General features: G+C 41.5%; 1 protein-coding gene across 1 annotated transcript in view; it reads left to right on the forward strand.

The window, feature by feature from the left end:
- HACD3 (3-hydroxyacyl-CoA dehydratase 3) overlaps positions 1 to 24,801 on the forward strand; it is a 39,337-nt gene that overhangs the window by 4,095 nt on the left and 10,441 nt on the right. Inside the window, exons 2-6 of the mRNA XM_080808400.1 lie at positions 12,854 to 12,896; positions 14,785 to 14,858; positions 16,121 to 16,285; positions 17,939 to 17,990; positions 20,635 to 20,745. Of these exons, the coding sequence (XP_080664526.1) occupies positions 12,854 to 12,896; positions 14,785 to 14,858; positions 16,121 to 16,285; positions 17,939 to 17,990; positions 20,635 to 20,745 (445 nt within the window). The remainder of the gene's footprint in view (positions 1 to 12,853; positions 12,897 to 14,784; positions 14,859 to 16,120; positions 16,286 to 17,938; positions 17,991 to 20,634; positions 20,746 to 24,801) is intronic.

The raw sequence follows: 24,801 nt of genomic DNA on the forward strand, positions 1-24,801 counted from the left end.
AAAAGTCAGTTCCAGGGGTGCTAATGACCAGAATGCATAAAGCAAAACTACTAAAAGAAAATATCGGAGACCATCTTCATGATTTTGGAACAGGGAATAATGTGTTAAGTAAGACACATGAAACATAACTTCTAAAGATTAAGACAAGCTTGAAAAAGATATCTACAGCACATATCACCGACAGGTAACTAACATCTGAAATATGTAAAAGACCACCTACAGATCAATAAGAAAAAGACATATTACTTGTTAGGAAAAGGGACAGAAAATATAAGCAATTCAGAGTAAAAGGAAACAAGAATGACCAGTAAACCTAAAAAGATGCTTGATCTCAGTCGTAATCAGGGACATGTAAATTAAAGGGATAGCATTTGTTAGAAATTGATAATATTTCTTATATTAGATTGGGAAAAATGAAGAGTCTAACACTACCAATTATTGTTGAGATTGTTCAGCAATGGGACATTTTTATACAATCCCCCACCCTAACCTCACCAAAGACCACCCGAAACAGCTTTTTGTTTTAAAGTTAAATTAAATTAAATTAATTTAAATTCAGTTAATTAACATACAGTATATTACTCATTCCAGAGGTAGAGTTCAGTGATTTCATTAGTTGCATATAAACACCCCAGGCGCCCCGATTATAGGTAACTTTTAAAGAAGCTCCCTCTTGGAGCGCCTGGGTGGCTCAGTGGATTAAAGCCTCTGCCTTCGGTTCAGGTCATGATCCCGGGGTCCTGGGATCGATGGAGCCCTGCATCGGGCTCTCTGCTCAGCAGGGAGCCTGCTACCTCCTCTCTCTCTACCTGCCTCTGCCTACTTGTGATCTCAGTCTGTCAAATAAATAAATAAAATCTTGAAAAAAAAAAAAAAGATCACTTTCTTCTTAAAAAAAAAAAAGCAGCTCCCTCTTGGTGGGGGGAGAGGCTGAGCAGAGTCATCAGTGGTGCAGTGTTCTTGGAGTCCAGAGAAGAGGGGAAGGCTTTCTTTCTAAAGGATGTAGGCCTTGAGCTATGTTTTTTTTTTTTTTTTTAAGATTTATTTACTTATTTATTTTTGAGGGGGAGTGGGAAGGGTCAAAGGGAGAAGGAGAGAGAGAATCCCAAGCACATTCCCTGCTGAGCACAGAGCCCCACTCAGGGCTCCATCTCATGACTCTGAGATCGTGAACTGAGCCGAAATCGCAAGTGGGTTGCTTAACTGACTGAGCTACCCAAATACCCCTTACCCTGCTTTGTTAAGTGTAAGTAGAATTTGGATCCAAATAAGGTAGATTGCAGGGGATGTGAATTAGTATGTACACCCAGAGTATAATGCAGCTGGAAAAAGAAGGAGTGAGATCTTTATGAAATGATGAGGACTGATCTAGGTGAAAAAAGCAAGGTGTGTGAGAATGTATATTATATTCTACCTTTAATATAGGAAGGAAGGGATATAAGACTATCTGGGTATATTTACTTAGTTTTTGGAAGACATGTGTGCACATGTATGGAGGAAGGATAAACCAGAAGCTCTTGAAATGCTTACCTGTGGGTAGTGAGTAGGAAATGTTGCGGAGGGACATGGGTTTGAGGTAGGACTTCTGAAGATATGCTCACATTAGTCAAAAGTCAAACTGTAGAAACATTTTACATAATTCAAAAATAAAAGAATACAATGGCAAATCTTGAAATTCAGTACAAACAGAATCAAAAGGACCTAACTGTTTATCACGTTGATAACATAACTATCCAGATAAATAAGTTAATAAAACTAACTTCGAACACAGTACTCTGGTTCTTTAGGAAAATGCATTCTAAGAATAAAAAGAAACATACTGGGGCACCTGGGTAGCTCAGTGGGTTGAGCCTCTGCCTTCGGCCCAGGTCATGGTCTCAGGATCCTGGGATCCAGTCCTGCATCGGGCTCTCTGCTCGGCGGGGAGCCTCCCGCTCTGCCTGCCTCTCTGCCTACTTGTGATCTCTCTCTCCCTCTCTGTCAAATAAATAAATAAATAAAATCTTAAAAAAAAAAAAAAAAGAAACATACTTCACTCAGTAGGTTTATTGTCAGTAAGAATACTGGTATAATTCCGAAAGCTTTTGAGGATCAAATAAGTAAATGTGTTAATGCTATTAGGAACCAAGGTTTTCAGTGTAAGAAAAATTGTAAAAATATTGAATAACAGAAGACGAGAAGCTCTGTAATAGTAAATTTGAATTGGAAATTTAAATATGACAACATGACTTTTTAAATTCCTAGCTAGATGCTAAAAATGAGCATTGAGTGTACCTCAATGTGCCAGATCATGTTTTCTTTTCCTCTTTTTCTTTCTTTTTTTTTTTTTAAAGTAGGCTCTATGCCCAACATGGGACTTAAACTCAGATACTCTACTGACTGAGCCAGTCAGGCGCCCCCAGATCATGTTTTCTAAGTTACCATTCAAGGCTCTTTGAAGAAACGGCTGATTATTCCAGGTCTATGCTAGAGAAAGTACATCTTCAAAAGCCACAAAGTCATGTCAGAATCACACAGGAGCTGGTTTGAAAGGATTTCCACTGGCCAAATTTGTGATCATTTGAACAGCAAAAGGAGCAAGAATAGTAGTGGACTTTGACAGAGGGAACTAAAAAAGAACCATCAGTCCAGAGTGATACTCGAAACGAAAGGAAGATGGAGGTGCGGGGTGGGGGGTGGGGAGGCCTAGGGGCGGGAGGTGGGTGTGGTTCCAAAAGGGCAGCACTAGGGATCTGGAACAGTTCAGTATCTTGACCGTGATGGACAAACCTACACTTGTAATAAAATTGTATAGTACTTACACATATGCACAAATGAATACAAGTCAAACTGGGAAACTATGAATAAGATAAGTGGGTCATATCAATGTCAATATCCTGACTGTGATATTATACTATAGTTATGTAAAATACTGTCTTTGGGAGAAACTGGGCAAAGAGTACAGGGGATCTCTTGGTGTTATTTCTTATAACTGCGTGTGGATTTACAATTACCTCATTAAAAATTTCAATTTAAAAAATGAAGGGGGAAGAGAGAAAGGGAAAAACTCTTCCTTACAGAAGAATGCCAGCTAAAAATGAAGATGGAATGATTGAATTAGAAAATCATCACTGTGCGGTCTCCAAATCAGGCAAGGATTAACAGTGGGTGACAGTTCCATTGGAGGAAAGAGTAAATTACTTACTAATTACAGAAGAAAAAGTACCTTTAAAGTAGAGGGTTTGCCTGTACCCCTGGGGATAAAAATACATTATATGTTTATAAAAATAATAATAAATTAATTTAAAAAAAAAGTAGAGGGTTTGGCAGTCCCTATCAATTAAATGATCAAGGTTAGTATCACCCATCTGATGGTATGGGCCTCCTCCTACGATGCCTTAAGAACTACTCATATAAAAAGAAAAAAAAAAGGTATCCATGTCACCTATGAGATATTCTTGTAAAAAATGATTAGTAAGAAGGAACGTCCAGACAAATCCATAATGTGATACATTTTCTAAGACAACTGGCATGGATTAAAAATAATAAAAGTAGAAGTCTATATTGGGTTAAGATAGAACAGTCAAATGTAATGTATGAACATTGATTGGTTTCTGGGTTTATGTGTGTGTGTGTTTTAAATGTAAATGCAGGAGTGGTTTATTTAATTTTTTTTAAAAGACTTTATTTGTTTATTTGACAGAGAACAAGAGAGCACAAGCAGGGGGACAGGGGGAATGACAGAGGAAGAGGGAGAAGTAGGCTCCCACCTGAACAGGGAGCTGGATGTAGGACTTGATCCCAGGACCCTGGGATCGTGGTCTAAGCCCAAGGCAGACGCTTAACTGACTGAGCCACCCAGGCGCCCCATAGTAGTGGTTTAAAGGTAGCCACATCAAGAGCTCAATGGAGAAATGGGCTCTCTTTACTCTTTCTTTGAATCTGGGCAGGTCCTATGGCAATTTATAGAATGCTGCAGAATGCTACTGTGGCCATTCCCTGGCTTAACCTTTTTAGGAGGACTGCCAGCTTGTGCTTCTGTCTTAGAACACTTGTTGAGATGTTCCCTCCCAGAACTCAGCAGCCCAACTGTGAGAAACCTAGATAACACAGAGAGGTCACACGTATGGGTACTCTGGTCAACAGTCCCAGGTGAACTCCCAAATGACAATCAGTGTCAACTCTGAGCCATGTGAGTAACCATCTGGGATGTTCCCATCCAGTATATGACAGCTGTAGCCACTGTCTGGTGGAGCCCAACTGTGCAGCTGAGCATAGTTTAGTTTCAGATAATAAAATAGTGTTTGTTTTTTTTTTTAAAGATTTTTATTTATTTATTTAACAGACAGATCACAAGTAGGCAGAGAGAGGAGGAAGCAGGCTCAATGCCGAGCAGAGAGCCCGACGCGGGGCTCGATCCCAGGACCCCGGGACCATGACCCAAGCCAAAGGCAGAGGCCCCAACCCACTGAGCCACCCAGGCGCCCGGGTTTTTTTTTTTTTTTTAAATAGTGGTTTTAAGCCACCAAGTTTTGCATTATAGTAGATAACTGAAACAAGTAAACATTTATCAGGCTGTTTAAATAGAAACTGTTTATTAGAGGATATAGAATTTTTGTTCCTAGGTGTGAAAAAATTGTGGTAATTATGTAAGAGAACATCCTTATTTAAAAGCAGCATTCTGAAAGGTTTAGTGGTGAATTGTCTGCAACTCATTGTGAAATGACTGAGAAAAGTCGTGTGTATAAAAAGCAAGTGGGATTAAATATAATCAACTGATGAATGCCATGTGAGTATTCATTATACTATTTTTTCCTCAATTTTTATTTTTATTTTTTTTTTATTTTTATTTTTTTTTTTTTTAAAGATTTATTCTATTTATTTGACAGAGAGAGATCACAAGTAAGCAGAGAGGCAGGCAAAGAGAGAGAGGGAGGGAAGCAGGCCTCCTGCTGAGCAGAGAGCCCGATATGGGACTCGATCCCAGGACCCTGAGATCATGACCCGAGCCGAAGGCAGCGGCTTAACCCACTGAGCCACCCAGGCGCCCCTTTTCCTCAATTTTTAAAGTGAATTAAAATTTTTCACAATAAAATATTGGGTTGAGACACTGTTCTGGGGAGATGCCCTACACCCACCTGTGTGTTTGATGATTCACTAGAAGACTTCATGGGGTTCAGCATGTAGTTGTTCTGGTTAAGATTTATCACAACGAAAGGATATATGACAGGATCGGCAAAGGATTAAAAACACAGGTGGAGTGTAGAGAAATTCCGTGTGCAGGGCTCCTCATCCTCTCTCCTTCCTGTGAAGGTATACACTTGAGTTGCTCTTTTTTCCCAGCAGTGAAAACTGCAGTAACTTACGTGCAATGTTTCTGCCCAGGGAAGCCCATTAGAGAGTCAGCACCCATGTACCCAAATTCTAGACTCCCAGAAGGAGAGTTGGTGTTCACCACTAATCACATTGTAGGCACGGTGAACCAACTGTTAGGGGATGGAGGAAAGCCAGGTTTCCTGATGCCAGCCAAAGGCTGATCTTGGAAGCAGTCCTTTATAAAGACAGCAGCCTCAAGATTGCCATATAACTGTTTTTTGTGCTTGTATTAATCATACACATGTGCAAAACTAAATACTAGTGATTTAGATGAGCTCTAAATGTCTACAGGCTTAGGTAGAGATAGTTCACTGACCTCTGTAGTTTAGTCAGAAATTATGAAAATGGGATGAATTGATTTAATTTCAATTCACTCAAGAGTTAATGCGACAATAGGGATTCAGAGATGAGTAAGACACAGTCCCTGCCATCAAGGAACTCAAGTCTAGAGGGGCAGATAAACCAATAAACAATGATTGGAGAACAGTGTGGTAAGTATTATAATACAGGTGAAGACAAAGTAGTAAGGAAACTATTAATTTTAATGTTGGAGGAGGGAAGAGGAATTAGTATTTGGTCTGGACTTTGGAAGGTGAATAGTATTCAACAGGTATGGAAACTTAGAACGGGCATTCTAAGGCAGAGAAAGAAAAGCCATGAGAATCTAAGTCCTTAGTAGTTACCAGATTCTTTACACATTATTATAATTCAGTTCTCACAACATATTGTGAAATAAGCGGTGTTACTGTTGTCTTAGAAATAAAGACAGTTGTTGGGACGCCTGGGTGGCTCAGTTGGTTAGGTGGCTGCCTTTGGCTCAGGTTGTGATCCCAGGGTCCTGTAAACGAGTCCCATATTGGGCTCCTTGCTCGGCAGGGAGCCTGCTTCTCTCTCTCCTTCTGCCTGCCACTCTGCCTGCTTGTGTTCTCTCTGTCAAATAAATAAAATAAGATTTAAAAAAAAAAATTAAAAAATGACCATTGTGGATTTGAAAGTGAATGATAAAAATAAAAAGTGGGGGCACCTGGGTGGCTCAGTGGGTTAAGCCTCTGCCTTTGGCTTGGGTCATGATCTCAGGGTTCTGGGATTGAGCCCCACATCGGGCTCTCTGCTCAGCAGGGAGCTTGCTTCCCCTTCTCTCTCTGCCTGCTGCTCTGCCTACTTCTGATCTCTCTCTGTCAAATAAATAAGATCTTTAAAAAAAAAAAAAAGTGGTATAACTAGGATTTGAACCCAGGTCCATCCAATTTCAAAGTCACCTTTTCCCCTTTTCTCTATTCATTTCTCTTATAAGCAAAGGAACAATTCCTCTAGTAAAAGATTGGCTAGGTTATGCAGATTCTGTAAGCAACTAAAAATGTTCAGTAAAAATCTTAAAATCATCATTAGAAATCATCATTAAAATCATCATTAGAAATTACAGGGGAAACTCTGATAAAGCTGAACAGTGAAACTGCTTTTGTCTTAAAAACATTAGCTCAGCTGAGTGAACTTGAACTTTGACTTTGACAGCCCAACAGAGTACAGGGGACAAAATAAGGCCAAAGCCCACCAAAAATACAATATGTAATAGGAAACCCTTCTCCCTATAAACTACTTCAGAGGTCCATACTCTTCGGCTAAGGGTGAACTAAAAGTAAATCCATCCCAGCTCCCCATCTCCAGAGGACTTAACACTGAGCAAAGTAGAGGAAACGGTCCTCGAGGAGTTAAAATCATTGGTGGGCTTTTAAAAGATTATGTAGCCCAAATGTACACAATTTTGAAGATCTAAAAATTCTCAGGTCATGAATTTAGTTTAAAATGGTCTCAACTGGTAGAGCCCAGCTCCTAGGTGCCTGGCAAAAGCCAGTGGGGATCCCTGTGATCTAGCTACGCTGATATTGGGCAAGAGTTTTAGACCAAGATGTATTTTTAGAGATAGAAAGGTCAGTCCATAATGATAGAGGTTTGAATTCATCAGGAAGGTAAAACAATATTAAAGTTATATGTAACTAACACAGCCTCAGTACTGCATAAAGTAACAGAAATAGGAGAGACAGACAAGTTGACAATAGTGTGATTTCTCAGTAATTGATAGAATGACAAGATAAAATTCAGCGAAGATACAGATTATGTTACCAAATAGTTAACAATAAATCCAGTAGACATATACAGAATGCTTCAGAATACACATTCGAGTTCACTCGAACATTTGTACAATTTATACTGCTTCTAAATGCAAGTCTCCACAGATTTGAAAGGATTAAAATCATACAGAGAATGCCTGCTGATCACAGTGCAGTTTATTTAGGTGGAAGTTAATAACAAGATAACTAGAAAATCTCATATATTTGGAAATTAAATACTTCTCAGTAACCCATGTGTCAAGAAAGAAATGATAATATTAGGAAATATGTTAGACTGAATAATAATGAAAATACTACATTCAAAGCTTGAGAAATGCAACTAAAGTAGGGGTTGGCAGGAAATTTATATTCTTTTTAAAAAAAATTGTAGCTGGTGTATTAGTGTCGAGTATACAGAATAGTGACTTGACATTTATGTACGTTATGAAATGATCACTGCCGAGAGTCTAGTCACCATATGAAGTTATTAGAATATTAGTGATAGATTCCCTTTACTGTACTTTATGTTCCTGTGACTTACTCATTTTATAAGTGGAAGTTTTACCTCTTAATCCCCTTTACCTGTTTCACTCATCGCCTTCCCCTCTCCTCTCTGGCATCCCCCGGCTTCTTCTCTGTACTTTTTGAGCCTGTTTCTGTTTTGTGTTCTTGTTTTGCTTTTTAGATCCCACTTAGAAGTGAAATCCTACAGTATCTGTCCTTTTCTGTCTGACTCATTTCACTTAGCACAGTAGCCTCTAGTTCCGGTCATGTCGTCACGAATGGCAAGATTTCATTCTTTTTGATGGCCGGTATTCCATTGTGTGTCTATGCCACAGCTTTACCCACTCATCCGTGGATGGCCGGTTACATTGCTTACGTATCTTGGATGTTGTAAATAATACTACTGTGAACATAGGGATGTGTATGTCTTTTCAAATTCGTGTTTTCATTTTCTTTGGGATAAATACCCAGATGTAGAATTGCTGGATTGTATGGTAATTCTATTTTTAATTTTTTAAAAAGATTTTATTTATTTATCTAACACAGAGAGAGATCACAGGTAGGCAGAGAGGCAGGCAGGGAAAGAGGGAGAAGCAGGCTTCCTGCTGAGCAGAGAGCCGATGCGGGGCTCTATCCCAGGACCCTGAGATCATGATCTGAGCCTAAGGCAGAGGCTTTAACCCACTGAGCCACCCAGGCGCCCCTATTTTTAATATTTTGAGCAACCTCCATCCTGTTTTCCATAGTAGCTGTACTAATTTACATTCCCACCAGCAGTGCACCAGGGCTCCCTTTCCTTCACGTCCTCACCAAGCTTTTTTTTTTTTTCTCTTTTGGATAATAGCCATTCTGACAGGTGTGAGGTGATACTGTGGTTTTGATTTGCATTTCCCTGATGATGAATGATGTTGAGCATCTTTTCATGTGTCTATTGGCCATCTGGATGTCTTTGAAAAAATGTCTATTCAGATCCTGGGCCCATTTTTTAATTGGATTTTTTTTGTTGTTGTTGAGTTGTAGAGGAGTTCTTGATATATTTTGGATATTAATCCCTTATGGTACCCATCACTTACAAATGTCTTCTCCCATTCAGTGAGTTGCCTTTTTGTTTTGTTAATGGTTTGCTTCACTGTGCAAAAAGCTTTTTAGTTTGATTTAGTCCCATTTGTTAGTTTTTACTTTTGTCGTCCTTGCCTGAAGAGTAGGATCCAAAAAAACCATTTCCTTTCCTTTTTTTAAAGATTTATTTATTTATTTTAGACAGAGAGAGAGAGAGAGAGAGAGAGAGAGCGAGCGTGCGCACACGCAGTGGGGAGGGGCAGAGAGAGCATCTGAAGCAGATTGCGTTGAGCACAGAGCCCAGTGTGGGGCTTGATCTCACAACCCTGAGATCATGCATGACCTGAGCTGAAACCAAGAGTTGGACACTGAACTGACTGTGCCCCCCAGGCACCACCCGAAAAGATATTTCAAAGATCAATGCCTGGGAGTATACTGACTATGTTTTCTTTAAGGAGTTTTATTGTTTTCAGGTCTTATGTTTAAGTCTTTAATTCATTTTGAGTTTATTTCTGTATATGGTTTAAGAAGGTCGTCCAGTTTTCCCAGCACTATTGATTGAAGATTGTCCTTTCCTCATTGCATGTTCTTGCCTCCTTTGCCATAGATTAATTGACCATGGAAGTGTTCCTTTATTTTTGGGCTCTCTGTTCTGTTTCATTGATGTATGTTTCTGTTTTTGTGCAAGTACTATACTGTTTTGGTTACTATAGCTTTGTAGTGTAATATATATATTTCTGTCTGTCAATGTATCTATACACACACACACACTGTCGCTTTGAAATCAGGGAGCATGATGTCTCCAGCTTTATTCTTTCTCAGAATCGGTTTAGCTTTTGGGGTCTTTTTGTGGCTCTGTATAAATTTTAGGGTTATTCTAGTTCTGTGAGAGATACTGTTGATATTTTTTTTTTTTTTTTAAAGATTTTATTTATTTATTTGACAGACAGAGATCACAAGTAGGCAGAGAGGCAGGCAGAGAGAGAGGAGGAAGCAGGATCCCTGCTATGCAGCAGAGAGCCCGATGTGGGGCTCGATCCCAGGACCCTGGGATCATGACCCGAGCCGAAGGCAGAGGCTTTAGCCCACTGAGCCACCCAGGCGCCCCGATACTGTTGATATTTTTGATAGAGATAGCATTTAGTCTATAGATTGCTTTGGATAATGTGGACGTTTTAACACTATTCTTCCAATCCGTGAGCATGGAATATATATCTTTCCATTTATTTGCATCCTCTTCGGTTTTCTTTCCTCAGTGTCTTGTAGTTTTCAGAGTACAAATTTAACCTCCTTGGTTAAATTTATTCCTAGCTTATTTTATTCTTCCCGATTCAATTGTAAATGAGATTGTTTTTCTTAAAATAAATAAATAATTAAAAACTTCTATACACTAATAATTCATTATTAGTGTATAGAAGTACAGATCTCTGTATATTGCTTTTGTATCCTGCAACTTTATGGAATTCGTTTATTCTAGTAGTTTTTTGGTGGAGTCTTTATGGCTTTCTGTATATACTTTCATACCATTTACAAATAGTGATAGTTCTACTTTTTTTTTTTTTTTAAACCAATTTGGGTACCTTTTGTTTTTGTGTTTTGTCTGATTGCTGTAGCTAGGATTAACAGTGCTATGTTAAATAAAACTGAAGAGATAGGACATCCTTGTCTTCCTGATTTTAGAAGAAAAGCTTTCAGCTTTTTGCCATTGTGTATATATGATGTTGGATGGGATTTTGTCTTATATGGCCTTTATTATGCTGAGGTGTATTCTCTACACACACTTTGTTGAGAGGTTTTATCATAAGTGATGCTACATTTTACCACTGTGTTTCTCATTGGACAAAGTTTGTCAGATGCTTTTTCTTATCTATTGAGACGATCATATGACCTTATCCTTCATTTTGTTAATGTGGTGTATCATGTTGATTGATTTGTAAATACTGAACCGTCTTTGCATCCCTGGAATAATCTCACTTGATTATGGTGTGTGATCCTTTAATATATTGTTGAATTCAGTTCGCTAATATTTTTTTTAAAGTTTTGAGAGACGGTGCACAGCCCCGGGGAGGGGCAGAGGGAGTGGAAGATGCAGGCTCCCTGCTGAACAGGGAGCCTGATGTGATGTGGGGCTCTATCCTGGGACCTCAGGACCATGACCTGAGCTGAAGGCAGGTGCTTAACTGAGCTACCCCAGCACCCCTCAGTTCACTAATATTTTGTTGAAGATTTTTGCTTCTGTGTTCATTAGAGATATTGGTCTGTGTGTTTTTGTGGGGGGGGGATCAGGTTTTTTGGTTTGTTTGTTCATTTGTAGTGTCTGTCTGGTTTTGGTATCAGGGTAATGCTGGCCTCATGGAATAGGTTTGGAAGTATTCCTTAGTCCTCATTTTTTTTTAACAGTTTGAGAAAGATGGGTATTAACTCGTCTTTAAATGTTCAGTAGAATTTACCTGTGAAGCCATCTGGTCCAAGACTTTTGTCTGTCAGAAGTTTGACTACCGATTCAATTTCATTCCTTTTTCCTTCCAAGTGATTTAGAGTATGGGAAACACACTGAGTTGGGCAAGAAGTGACCTGGGTGGGAACCTTACCTCCAAGACGTTCTAGAACTTTAGCTTTAATGAAAATATTTGCATCAAAACCCTATTTCCCTTACTGAGGAACCATGCCCTTGGAAGTGTAACCTCTTTTGTTGAGGTTCACTAACTCCCTCTTCCTGCCACAGAGAGAATCATCTAGAATTTTAGCTCCTTTGGGTGAGCATCTCAGCCTGAAGTCTATACTCCCACTAGGGAGGTTCTCAACATAAAGCTTGGCTCAAATGCTCCCCTCTCCGCCAGCCTCCATTCTTTCCCTTTTCCTAACACTCTTGACTGTGAATAGAGAATGCAGTCCCCCTCTCCCCATTGTTATACCCCCTCTCCAATCTTCTCTCTGTCATTTGTTGGTTTCCTTCCATGCATGTTGGAGCACAGAGAGCTGAGCCTGCAGGAGAAAAACAAATGAATTAGTCACAGCACTGGAAACATGCTGCTCCTTGCTTATTAACTTTGAGCTGGGAGGTAGGAGGGGAGTCCTTTTTCATCCATTGAAAAAAGAGCTAAGTAGTTACACTCTAAGTTATGCTCTTAAAGTCATGTAGCAATTTCTGGGAATAAGTGAACAATCTGGAGAATTTTGATCTCTTTAGTGTTGGTTGGGATGGGGGTTAAGAGGATGGAGCCTGAGGTGAGGGCACTGTATGTTTCATTTCAAGTGAAGTCCCTTGTGATCGTCAGCCCTTCTGCGGATGTCACGTTGCCTTATAGGTCCCACTTTGGGTGAACCTCTCCTCAGCCATCCTGTTCTTGTAACACTTACAACATTTAACTGCTTCTTACTACTCTTTTGGTCTTGAGCGTATGTTACTTGATACTATTTGAGATCTTCTGACAGGAAATGACTCATCATCTGTTCCACTAGACTCTGCCTCCACAGCTCCGGGGCTGAGTCATAGAGATCTAGGTCCGCCTCGGAAACACCTCCTGTAGCACCTTTGTACCATTTGCCATTATGAGAATGGACTGACTCAGTATCTAATTGTTCTGCACGGTTAGAACAGCTTAGGGTTATTCTTACAGATGCCTACAATCTCAGATGGGTACAGCTAGATGTAGCGAAACCCCGCTCAAGAGCTGTGCATAAACAACTAAATATATTTTCTGGGGGAGGCACAGGTAGGAGGCCGAGTCCCTTAGGGGGAAGGATGGAGGGAAGTAAGCCCCGGTTTTAATTTCATTTTTCTCCTGTTAAAATGCCCTTCTCTCATCCTTGGTCTCTTTTCACAGAATCCTGCCATCAGCATCACTGAAAATGTGCTGCATTTCAAAGGTCAGTATCTGGGCAAATGCTGTCAACTCTCTACACAGCTAAAGAGGCATGGTGGTGGTTTCTTTTTCTTTTTATCTATTTGTTTTATTCACTTTCTATTGATGCTCACCTCTCTGCTGCTCTTGGGGTAAACTAGATTGTTTTATAAACATATGATTAGGAAAGTCAAAGAACTTACTAGGACTTAGAAGTCCTGCTTTCCTCTTGGAGAGGCAGTAGATTGAGAAAGAATCCCGGGCTGGAAATCAGGACATCTGTCTTCTAGCACTAATTCTGCTGTCCTTGGACCACTTGCTGACTTCTCTGGACTTATAAAAGGAAACTGTTTGGTTATAATCTGTATTTCTCAAATTTTAGGACCTTTGGACACCTGAGAAAATGTCCTAAGGATCCATGGACCCCAGTTTTTGAGAAAACATGTGAAGATGTAAATATGGCCACTTTAAGTGATATTTGGCTCTGTTGCTGCTGGGAACACAGCTGCAAACACAGCCTCTAAACTTGCGTGTTCGTACTTGATTATAAGGTAGCCATCTAGAGGATCCAGAATACACTTCCTTTTTTTTTTTTTTTAAGATTATTATCGAAACAAAAAAATAGAAATTTTCTTAATGAGACTTTGCAGCTCTCTGAGGCCACGCTCACTGGCCAGTTTAAGAAACATGGCATTCTAGATGATACCTAAAGCCTTTGCAGCTCTGACAGTCTTTGATTCTGTGAATCTACCCCTGTCTCCTTTCTCCTTGGTTTGTCAGCAGATACACTGCTGTGCCTGAGGACAGGTCCGGATTCCTTGTCACCCAGTGGGGTGGGATTCTCCCTACTCTCTCTTTGTTCTTGGTCCTTGGAGTGTCATTAGTAAGTGACTGGGGTGGGGGGCAGTGTGGGGATATTGATGAATTTCTGCTTTACTGGAGGTTCCATCTACCTTCATACGCTTGCATGAACGTGCAGCCTGGCTTTTGTATCTGCTTTTCAAGAGCAGTTGTGGTAGCAGCTTAGATTTTTTTCAGTTAAGTGACGGAAGTGTACCTTGCCGCTCAGAGGTTATGGACTGACTGCTCGACCTTAAGGAATTTATGGTCTTAGAGAACAATAGCCACCTGGAGCGGATACTAGGCAAACTGTACCATATGTGGCCAGATGAGGAAAGAGAATCCCAGGAGGGAACCAAATAATGGGCAAGTCAGAGAGTTAGAGGAGGAGGGATGTCCAGCCGTCCTTGGCACCTAGGCGTGGCACCTCTTTGTTTTGGGGAAAAGAGCCATGTCAAGGCACGGGAAGGGCATAATGGTCAACCCAGGGTCTTTTCTCCCAGATCCATTTATGCTCTCTTAGGAACGAGCTGAGGAAATTAGATATATTTCTCTTTTTCGCTCCATTCAGGATGTATTAAAGGAGAAGTCAGCTTCTTCATTTTCTGTCCCTGGTTGGGAGATGTTAGATTCATAGCTTTCTTTGAGGCAGTCCAGCGTTTCCATACACCCTGCAACTTTCCTTAGCTGCAGTCAAGCTAACACACCTAACTGGTATGTCTCTGCCCTGGATTCAGTGCCAAAGTAAACTTGAAAGTTAAATTTATAACCCTGTGATACCTTTGGCTTTGCTTTCAGTATTCTTTTTCCTGCCTTTTACTTGAACTTGGTTGTTATCAAGGCCGCATTGGGAGGTGAAGTAAATTATTCTGGAACTGATCGTCAGAAGGACATACAGAGATAAACTTTTGTCCGGGATTCAGCTTATCCAGCTATCTGAGTAGCTCGGCTCACGGGCCCCCTCTGGTTTGGGCAGGGCCCATTACTGTTCGTATGCCTCTGAACAAATTGCACCAAGCTCTTCCATGGCCTTGCCCCGCAGTTCCCTTCAACTCACATTTCTTTCTTTGTAGCCCAGGGACACGGCGCCAAAGGAGACAATGTTTATGAATTTCACTTGGAGTTCTTAGAACTTGTGAAACCAGAGGTATGTCCTTTCTTTTCTTACTTCCCTTTACATTTTAGGAAATAAATGTAATGTGGTTTAGTGAATTAGGGGGATAGAGGTTGTGGGGGAAAAAAAGATAAAAACGAAAGGAGAATATAGTTCTTTTGTTGGGAACTGAGTCCTGATTTTAGCTGCAGAGGAGTGGGAGAGTCAGAGGGCCTGAGGAGAATCTGGCCTCTGTGTGCCATTTACTAGCAGTGTGAACAATTCTCTTCACTTCTGTGAGTGAGTTTCCTTGTGTTCCTCGTGAAATGAAGGGTTGGACTAAGAAATCCTCAGGGGCCTTTCCAGCCCTGATATTCTCTGGTGTTAGTGAAGACAGAGGAGTATGTCCGTGGCAGGGAGCAGAGTTACATAAGGCAGGTGAGGCCCATGCCAGGGCCTTGCTTTCATGTGACTTTGCTTCAGGGGCAGTGGAAATCAGGAAAGGTGGAGGCAGCCGACCTTTAGAAAGAATGCAGGAAATATCGTTGAAGTTTCCTTTCTCTCAGAGCCCGAGGGAAACTTTTATGTCAGGAAGAGAGAGAATCTACTAGGAGGTGTGTTTCGGGTTCTGGAATTACAGTCTTCTCTCTGGGGGCTTGAGCATACTGATCTCTGTGCAGGAGGGCTCAGTTGTTTCGGTTGGTTTAATAGTCAGCAGTGGTTTAAGGGGTAGGGAACCTGTCATGGGGCTTGCTTTAGAGGCAAAGGAAGAGGCCATGTAGAAGAATAATGAACAGGAACAGCCTCTGAGAATTTGAGCTTAGCTGGAAGGTTGTTCTAGGCTATCCCTTGTGATAGAGTTGTAACTGATCCAGTAAATTCCAGCCTTGGAGAGACCTTTCCAAAACAAGGGCTCTCTATGCCGTGGACTACTGACCGTTCAAATTCAGTCGTCTTCATGGGAAGGAGATTTGGAAGGTGAGAATGTACTGAGAATGATCGGATGCTGTGCCAGGCATGGTAGAGATCTGGCAGGAGGTTCATCTAGAACCAGAACTATCTGTCTGTCTTACCCTGATTTACTCCTGTGTCCTTCAGCGGAGGATGGGAGAAAGACCGTGCCATTTGTACCAGTGCTTTGCTGTGCCAGCCCTTGGTCTGGAGGTTCTCTTTGCATCGCTCTTTGTAGGAACAGAAAAGAAAGGGGAACGAGCATGCCCTGCAGCGCCTCTGTGTAGCCAGCCTGGCTTGGTGCAGTGGAAGGAGCCGGGGACAGGAAGGAGAGGGCATTCTCACATTCTCACTTTTTTTTCTAGCCGGTTTACAAACTGACTCAGAGGCAGGTAAACATTACAGTACAGAAGAAGGTGAGTCAGTGGTGGGAGAGACTCACTAAGCAGGAGAAACGCCCACTGTTTTTGGCTCCTGACTTCGATCGCTGGCTGGACGAGTCTGATGCAGAAATGGAGCTCAGAGCCAAGGTCAGTAAGAACTGCCCGGTCTAGATAAATCATAAGGAGCACAACTTATCTGGAAGTTATTTGGGCCACCTCAGATACCTATCTGGGTCTGATAGAATAAAGACAACATTGCAAATTCAGTTAAAGACCTGGAAAAAAATTTTTTTTTTGTTTTTAAGATTTTATTTATTTGACAGAGAGTGCACATGCATGTGTGAGAGGGCATGTGCAGAGGGAGGGGCAGAGGGAGAGGAAGAGGGAGAAGTGGACTCTCCTCTGAGCAGGGAGCCCGATGTGGGACTCAATCCCAGGACCCTGGGATCATGACCCGAGCCGAAGGCAGATGCTTAACCGACTCAGCCACCCAGGCACCCTGGAAACATGGTTTTATAGAAGTACTGGTCATATATTTTGTAGACTGTCCCTCAACTGGGATTTGTTGAATGTTTTTCTTACAATTTAGAGAGGGTAATGGGATTTCGGGGAGGACAACCACAGAGGTTTCATTCTTACTGTGTCACATCACGGTTATACACTGTCAGGACGACTTAGCACTGTCGATACTTATCTTGGTAATCTGGCTGAGGGCATGTTTGTCCGGTTTCTCTGTTGCAGTGTAACTCCCCCAGCGTTTCTTCACTGTGACTTACTATGTCCAGCCCATGCTTAAGGAGTGGGGAGTTATGCTTCCCATCCTTACTGCGGAATATCCAAATACTTTATTTGGAATTCTTCTGTATGGGAGATTTGTCTGTTCTCTTCCATTTATTTATTCAGTCATTTATTTATATCCACATGGACTGATGAATATTTGTTTTATAGTTTGGTTTATAATCCAGTACTCTGTTATTCATATTTATTTTGTTGTTCATGTTGTTCTAGCTTTGGACATTGGAAGCTCTTTCAGTTGGCTCTTCTGTCTTTTTGACAAAGTTCCGTCATTGTGGGGCTTTTTTTTTTTTTTTTTTAATATCCTTAATTTCTGTCACTATAAGCTGCTGCAGGCTTATCTTGTGGATTTCCTGCTCCAGGCTAGAGTCAGCCATTCTTCAAGGAGTTCTGTTCTTTTTATTGGAGAGTCATAGTGGAAACCAAGATCTGGGCTCTAGATATTGTTTCTAGATCCTCTCAGGTGACAAAGTGAGGAACTGTATGTGTGCAGACTAGCCCGTTCATACCCTGCCCCTACATATAAATATTTCTGTATGTATGCACCTGTATCTCTGTTGACCTAATGTTAGTTCTTAACTGATGTTGGAGACATGATTTTATCTTCTGGAAAAATTATGCTAAAAATCTAGAAGTCTTTAAAAAAAATAGAGCAATCTGTTTCCTTCCCTAAAATTCTGTTTTGTTTCTACAACCATGACACATCTTCTGGAGGTCTTTTCCAACTCCAAGATTCTGAGACTCTCCACATTGTAGCTTGGAAGCCAGCTGATTGGTTGAATTCTCTTGAGCACTGGATGGGCATTCCATGGTGCTGGGGCTCCCTGGTCAAGGAGGGGTCAGGCTTATGGGCACCATGAGCTAGGACGTTTGCCCCAGTGACACGTGAACACAATTGGTGGAGGTGGCTTTGGGGAAGTCAGGTCACTTACCCAGCACGTGGACTTTTGCAAGCATTTGGGAATTCTAACCTGTGTTCTTGGAAAACTTCTGTCCAAATTCTAGGAAGAAGAACGCCTAAATAAATTAAGAATTGAAAGCCAAGGCTCCCCTGAAAGTAAGTTGCCCCCGCTGCTGTGGTAGTTACCGTTAGCCAGCAACAGAGATGGGGGTGTGGAGGGGTGCGATGCGGCAGGAGAGCTAAGAATGACGTGTTTGAGGTGCTGAGGACTCCTTAATGGCCAGGGCTTACTCTGCACACCCACATCAGAAGCCTTCATTTTTTCTAGTGTTTCCCTTCTGTTTGGAGCCTGACATCATCTGAGGGAACCAAAGCTGGTCTAGCAGAAGGGAAGAGCCTTAGTCCCCTGGACTGGCCCAGTGTCAGTGGTAGCAGGCCCTGCCTAGACACATGGAAACACCACGTAGGTCCAAGGCTACATTTCCTCCGACTGGGTCTTTTTCTCCCAGATTGTGTGTGTTCTCAACGTCAGAAACTCTGTTTCTGTTTCTCTCTGTCCAACCACTGAGAAGCGAGAAGCTCTGTAAGTGTATTGTCTTCTGGGCGATAGCGATGAGATGCGGCAGCTCTCCGCTCCTTTCCTGCTGGGTGGAAGCTCTGTAGCGGGCCCTTGAGGGGTGAGCCAGTGAACTTGGCAGGGCACGGGTTCTCTAAGAGTATCCGTTCTGGGGTGAGGACTGTGAAAGACTCTATAAAGTGCCCGTGGAAAAGCAAAATAAAACCAAGGTTTCTCATGAGTCCATATATTTGCAAGTTTTAGGGGCCCTTATGTGGCATACCAGAAGGAAGGAAGGGGAAAGTTTTAGAGTGGCTGTTGTTGAACTATGTCCCATGGCTCCCAGGGATGCTTTGGAGGGACAGGCCAAGCAAGCGCGTACACTTCAATCCAGAGAAGTTCTGCTTCTGTGTTTTATGTTAGGTTCTGAATAAAGTTTGTTTTGAAAAGGAGGTTTCATTGCTTTAGAAAAAGATTGAATAACCACTAATGGAGAGGAATATTCCTTTAGAAGAACAAAGAAGGGGTGAAGTTAGGTGGAGGCAAAGAATTAAGATTTGAGATTAAAATCAATTTTGAGCTTGAAAATTATTTGAAATTTAAGTTAATGTTAGAGGGGGGTTTAAAGGGATAAACTTCAAATGTAAAAATTCTTACGTATGGATTTTTAGGATGTTAGATCTAAGGCTTTTACTGTTTTATCTCAATTCATGAAGTTTCCTGATGAAATAAGCCCTTGAGGACGGCAAAGTCTAATACGTTTTTGTAGGTTTTTAAACAATTATTTGTTTATTTATTTGATAGAGCATGAGCAGGAGGAGGGGCAGAGGGAGAAGCAGGCTCCCCGCCAAGCAGGGAGCCTGATGTGGGGCTCGATCCGAGGACCCTGGGATCATGACCCAAGCCGAAGGCAGATGCTTAACCAACTGAGCCACCCAGGTGTCCCTACATTTTTGTAGTTTTGAAGAAAACATTTTAGTTAAATGTTGCAAAAAGGCTAACTCTTTTGGCTCCTTAGAACTAGGTTGCTTTTGATTGACCACCCTATTTTTTTTTTTTTTAAGATTTTATTTATTTATTTGGCAGACAGAGATTACAAGTAGCAGAGAGGCAGGCAGAGGGAGGGGGAAGCAGGCTCCCCGCTGAGCAGGGAGCCCGATGTGGGGCTCGATCCCAGGACTCTGGGATCATGACCCGAGTTGAAGGCAGAGGCTTAACCCACTGAGCCACCCAGGCGCCCCTGACCACCCTATTTAGTGTGATTATTTGAGCATCTGCCAAGGCTTACATGCAGAATGGCTGTTGCCTAGAAATAAATATGGAGCAGCAAGATCTGAGCTCCATAGCTCTTCTCTTGAGAATTATCCTTTCCTTTGCCCCACTTGTTTGACTCAGCCATGACTCTAAGCTCCTTACTCCTTCTTTAACTCTGTAATTGGCTGTGTCTTCCCGAGTATTAGGCTACAGACAAAATTAACATTCCTTATCCTCCTGCCTCTCAGGCTGTACTTTTCCTTCTTTGCTTATGTCCTCATTCTACCCATCTTCCAAAGCACAGGGCAGGTGCCGTGCAGACTTGCCTGCTTCCCACTTCCCCAGCCAAATGCGATTTTCTCACCTTGAGGGTTTCACAAGACACCACCTGTTACTCTCTCCCTTGTGTTACGGCTTTCAGATTGAGGGCGACGTCCATTCTCAACATCTTCAAATCCCACTAGAGCCCCTCAGGACCTCACAGCTTCTGGGTGTTCAGTTGATCCTTGGTTGGATGCATATATGATTGACTATCGAAATTCTTTTTTTGTTACGTTTTTATTTCTTTGAGCTAGTTTGACCTACATGACCTTAAAAAATTGTGGGAACGAAGGAACTGTAGATTATATGAAAATGACAAGAGCAGGAGCAGGGTGTAGCTTTATCTCCCTTCTTTAATGCCTCGTACAATGATCAGTCACTCCCTGGCAGAAGTAATTTTTCTCCTTGGATTTATAATCTCTGTATACTTAGCCCTTCAAGGCCGTGAGGGGAAAGACTGCTAAAGACATACCTCAGAGTGCAGTGTCCATAACTTTACCTTACCCTTTTCTCTTTGGGCCTAGGAGCCCAGGCTGGTATATCTGGGCCAGATGTCTGTGAGCTCAGGGCACCCAATGGGAGAGAGGGTTGGAGTCAACCAGGTCTGTCCCCACACCTGTCTGTTGCAGCTCAGCTTGTAATAGTTTCCCGTCTTGCTTTGCTTTTCAGCTCTTACAAGCTTGAAGAAAGGATACCTGTTCATGTACAATCTCGTGCAGTTCTTGGGATTCTCCTGGATCTTTGTCAACATGACCGTGCGGTTCTTTATTTTGGGAAAAGGCAAGCACAAAATTTCAACACTAGTTTTCTTGCTTTCGATTATTTATTTATTTATTTGACACAGAGAGAGAGCACGAGCAGGGGGAGTGACAGGCAGAGGGAGAGGGAGAAACAGACTCCCCACTGAGCAGGGAGCCGGATGTAGGGCTCGATCCCAGGACCCTGGGGTCGTGACCTGAGCCGAAAGCAGACACTTAACTGACTGAGCTACCCAGGCGCCCCAGCACTGATTTTCTTTTGTCAGTAGTTTAGCCTGTTATCCACCAAAGGTGTCAGCAGTACCCTGCCTTTGGTATTAATAATAACCTCCCACCTTTGTGTAGCACTCAGGCCTTTCATTGTACTTCCGTGTCTCTGAGTTCCCTTGGCCTTGTGAAACAAGCAGGCTGGAGATTGTGTCCATTTAACAGGGGAGGAAACAGGCTTAGAAATGCACCACATTCACACAGCTGGCCAGAGGCACATCTTAGGCTAGTGTTCCTTTCTCTGCTCACTACATGGTAGCTCATTCGTAACCAAATAAACTTACGTGGTATTTCCAGTGCCAGAGTTAATGCAAGTCCAAAAGGGGTCTTGCCCCTTGGGAGCCTAAGTAGATTCTCAAGTGGCCTATTCTAAAACTGAATGAAAAGACTATCATAAAGATATTTGTTCTTTTTTTTTTTTAAGATTTTATTTATTTATTTGACAGAGATCACAAGTAGGCAGAGAGGCAGGCAGAGAGAGAGAGGGGAAGCAGGCTCCCTGCTGAGCAGAGAGCCCGATGCAGGGCTCGATCCCAGGACCCTGAGATCATGACCTGAGCCCAAGGCAGAGGCTTAACCCACTGAGCCACTCAGGTGCCCCAAGATATTTGTTCTTGATACATTAATTTGTGTGTATGTTTTTTGAACTGTATATTTAACAGAATTCTGACATAAAGTAAATGACAATGGAAAAATTTTGAGAATGTGATCTAAAGTATTTTGAAGTTGTATTATAAACAATAAATCGGTAATAAAATTTATGGGAAGAAAGGGTAATGAGGGAGCACTTTGTCTGGTATGAAAGAATAATAATTAAAATAATGCAGGATTAGTATAAGAAGAGAATATCAATAGAGCAGATTAGGTGGTCCAGAAATAGCTTTTACATTATATATATGTATCTCACAATTATATATGTGATATAAAAGGAATCATGAGTCAGTGGAAAGGGAAATATCGAATACTTTTTTATTGGATGGGAATTCTAATAATGTTTCCAGGGAAAATAGGTTAGGTTTGGGTGCATGAACGAGGCAAGGATTCTCCTGGACTCTTTTCCTCACACCGTGTACAAAAATAAATTCCCCCCAAAAGATTTAAGAGTCCTATATTAAAAATTTAAAACATAACAAGATACAAGTAAATGTTTATAAAAATCTCATTTGGAAAGTTAGGACTTTTTTCCTTTTTTTTTTTTTTTCTTAAGGATTTTATTTATTTGACAGACAGATCACAAGCAGGCAGAGAGAGGAGGAAGCAGGCTCCCTGCTGAGCAGAGAGCCCGATGCAGGGCTCGAACCCAGAACCCTGAGAGCATGACCTGAGCTGAAGGCAGAGGCTTTAACCCACTGAGCCACCCAGGCGCCCCAAGTTAGGACTTTCTAAGCTTAAAAGAGAAGAAATCATAAAGAATAAAGTCAATATATTTGACTACAATAAAATATGAAAATTCCTGTATATCTAAAAATACCCCGCTAAGACAATACTCAGATTAAAAGTATATGGAGTTTAGTAGCATGGGGATGGAGGGTTGGTGGAAAATTGCAACAGACACTAGCAGGGGTTGATTACATATAAAGAATTTGTTACAAATTGACCTAAAAACATCTAGACTCCATGGAATAGATAAATAAACAGAAGTCATGTGCAGGTAGTTCCTAAGAGGGAGTAAAACCAATTTAATATACAAAAAAATGTTTAACTCAATAACGATGAAGGAAATAAAAACACGATTTTGTCAGTTTTGCAAAGTTAAAAAAGATAACTAATTTAAGAGGACATATGCTAAAGTAGACACACCAGTGACTACTGGAAAGAGTATGAGCACAGCTCTTTTGTTAAATCACTTGGCAAAGCTCATTAAGACACCTGACTATTGGGGTGCCTGGGTGGCTCAGTTGGTTAAGCCTCTGCCTTCGGCTCAGGTCATGATCCCAGGGTCCTGGGATCGAGCCCCGCATCGGGGTCTCTGCTCAGCAGGGAGCCTGCTTCCCCCTCTCTCTCTCTGCCTGCCTCTCTGCCTACTTGGGATCTCTGTCTGTCAAATGAATCAATAAAATCTTTAAAAAAAAAAAAAAAAAGACACCTGACTGTTCACATCCTTGAACCTGGTTATTTCACTTCTGGAAGCGTGTTCTAAAGAAATCACCAAAACTACAAAAAAAGCTTTTTCAGAAGGTATACACTATGGCATTGTTTAGATTAGTGACAAGTTAGAAGCTGCCTAGATGCCTATCAATGAGGATTTACTTTAGAATATTCGTTCAGTGGAATGTTATGAAGCAGATATAAAATATTTAAAGAGTTTGGGGCGCCTGGGTGGCTCAGTGGGTTAAAGCCTCTGCCTTCGGCTCAGGTCATGATCCCAGGGTTCTGGGATCGAGCTCCGCATCGGGCTCTCTGCTGAGCAGAGAGCCTGCTTCCCTTCCTCTCTCTCTGCCTGCCTCTCTGCCTACTTGTGATCTCTGTCTGTCAAATAAATAAATAAAATCTTAAAAAAAAATATTTAAAGAGTTTATAGTAACATGGAGAAATATGACAGGCTACAAAGTAAAGTATAAATTCGTTCTTCCAGTTACATCACATTTTATAAAATAGGGAAAGTACTGAACCAATACATGCAAAAAGATTGGAAGGAATGCACCATCTGAAAATGGTTTGGATGTGGACAGTTTAAAAATTTGTCCCTATTTTGTAGAAGAAATAGGAAGAATATTGTATAATGGAAAATAGAAGCTCTGTTTACAAAAAGGGAAAAAAATCCTATAGTCTTTATTTTTTTTTTTAGCCCTTAATTTTCCCATCTGAGGGGTTTGTAGTGGGTGAATTGTCATTAGCTCTAGAGTCATTTCAAAGAAGTGCATGTTGTTTTTCCAGCCTTCTTAAGACCTTAGAATTCTGCAAAGCACAGCGGCAGGCTGGTGAAGACTTCACAAATGCCTTCTGTCTTAGAGTCTCATGTGACCAAAGGCCTATAGATGAGTTACTTGAAAAAAGGAGGCAAGTCTCAGACCTGTGGTTTTCCTTACTGTGGATTGATCACAAGTCCCATGGAACAAACAGGGACATGCAAACACCCAGTTATCTAATTTAACATCGTTAGATTGACTCTCTGTTGTTCCTGTGCAAGTCTGCAGGCCATTAGGTGATCTAGTCCAAAAGCTCCTAAGTTATCTGGGTCATGTGTTTAAGCTGCTTGGATTTGTCATTTCTATTTTGGCTCTCAGCCCTTTACCAGCCACCTTCTAGAATGGAGCTCCTAGTTTAATTCTTCCCTTATCAGGCGTCAGAGACGTGGTAAGAACCTGGCGTGTGGCACCCAGTTTGCCCTTTGCAGTTTTCTCTTTTTGAATGAAGGGCGTTGGTAAATGGCAAATTTTTTAAAAAATATTTTATTTATTTGAGAGAGAGTACAAGTAGGGGGAGCAGCAGACGGAGAGGGAGAAGCAGACTGAGCGCAGAGAGCCGAAGGCAGAGGCTTAACTGACTGAGCCACCCAGGTGCCCCTAAGCTGATGTTTAAAACTGTACTCTTTTGAGCCTCCTACAAATGCCATCTTTGGTGGTCACTGGCCTAACTGTGCCAGATCCTTGGAGGCACTCCTTGTGTTTAATAGGCAAGGACTCAGGAATCCTAAACCTAGTGCACTGTGTAGGCCCAAGAATTGTCAGTAGTACCGTGGTTGAGAAACATGGCAAAGAATCGTGTAGGAAGGCAGGATGTCAAGTAAGGATCAGTATGAAAAGCAAAGGATTTTATATTATGGTCTGCTCAGAACTGATGTGGCATTTGCTGATGTTCTATAAGCAAT

The sequence above is a fragment of the Martes martes genome (genome assembly GCF_963455335.1).
Source record: "Martes martes genome assembly, chromosome: 7".
Lineage (NCBI taxonomy): Eukaryota > Metazoa > Chordata > Mammalia > Carnivora > Mustelidae > Martes > Martes martes.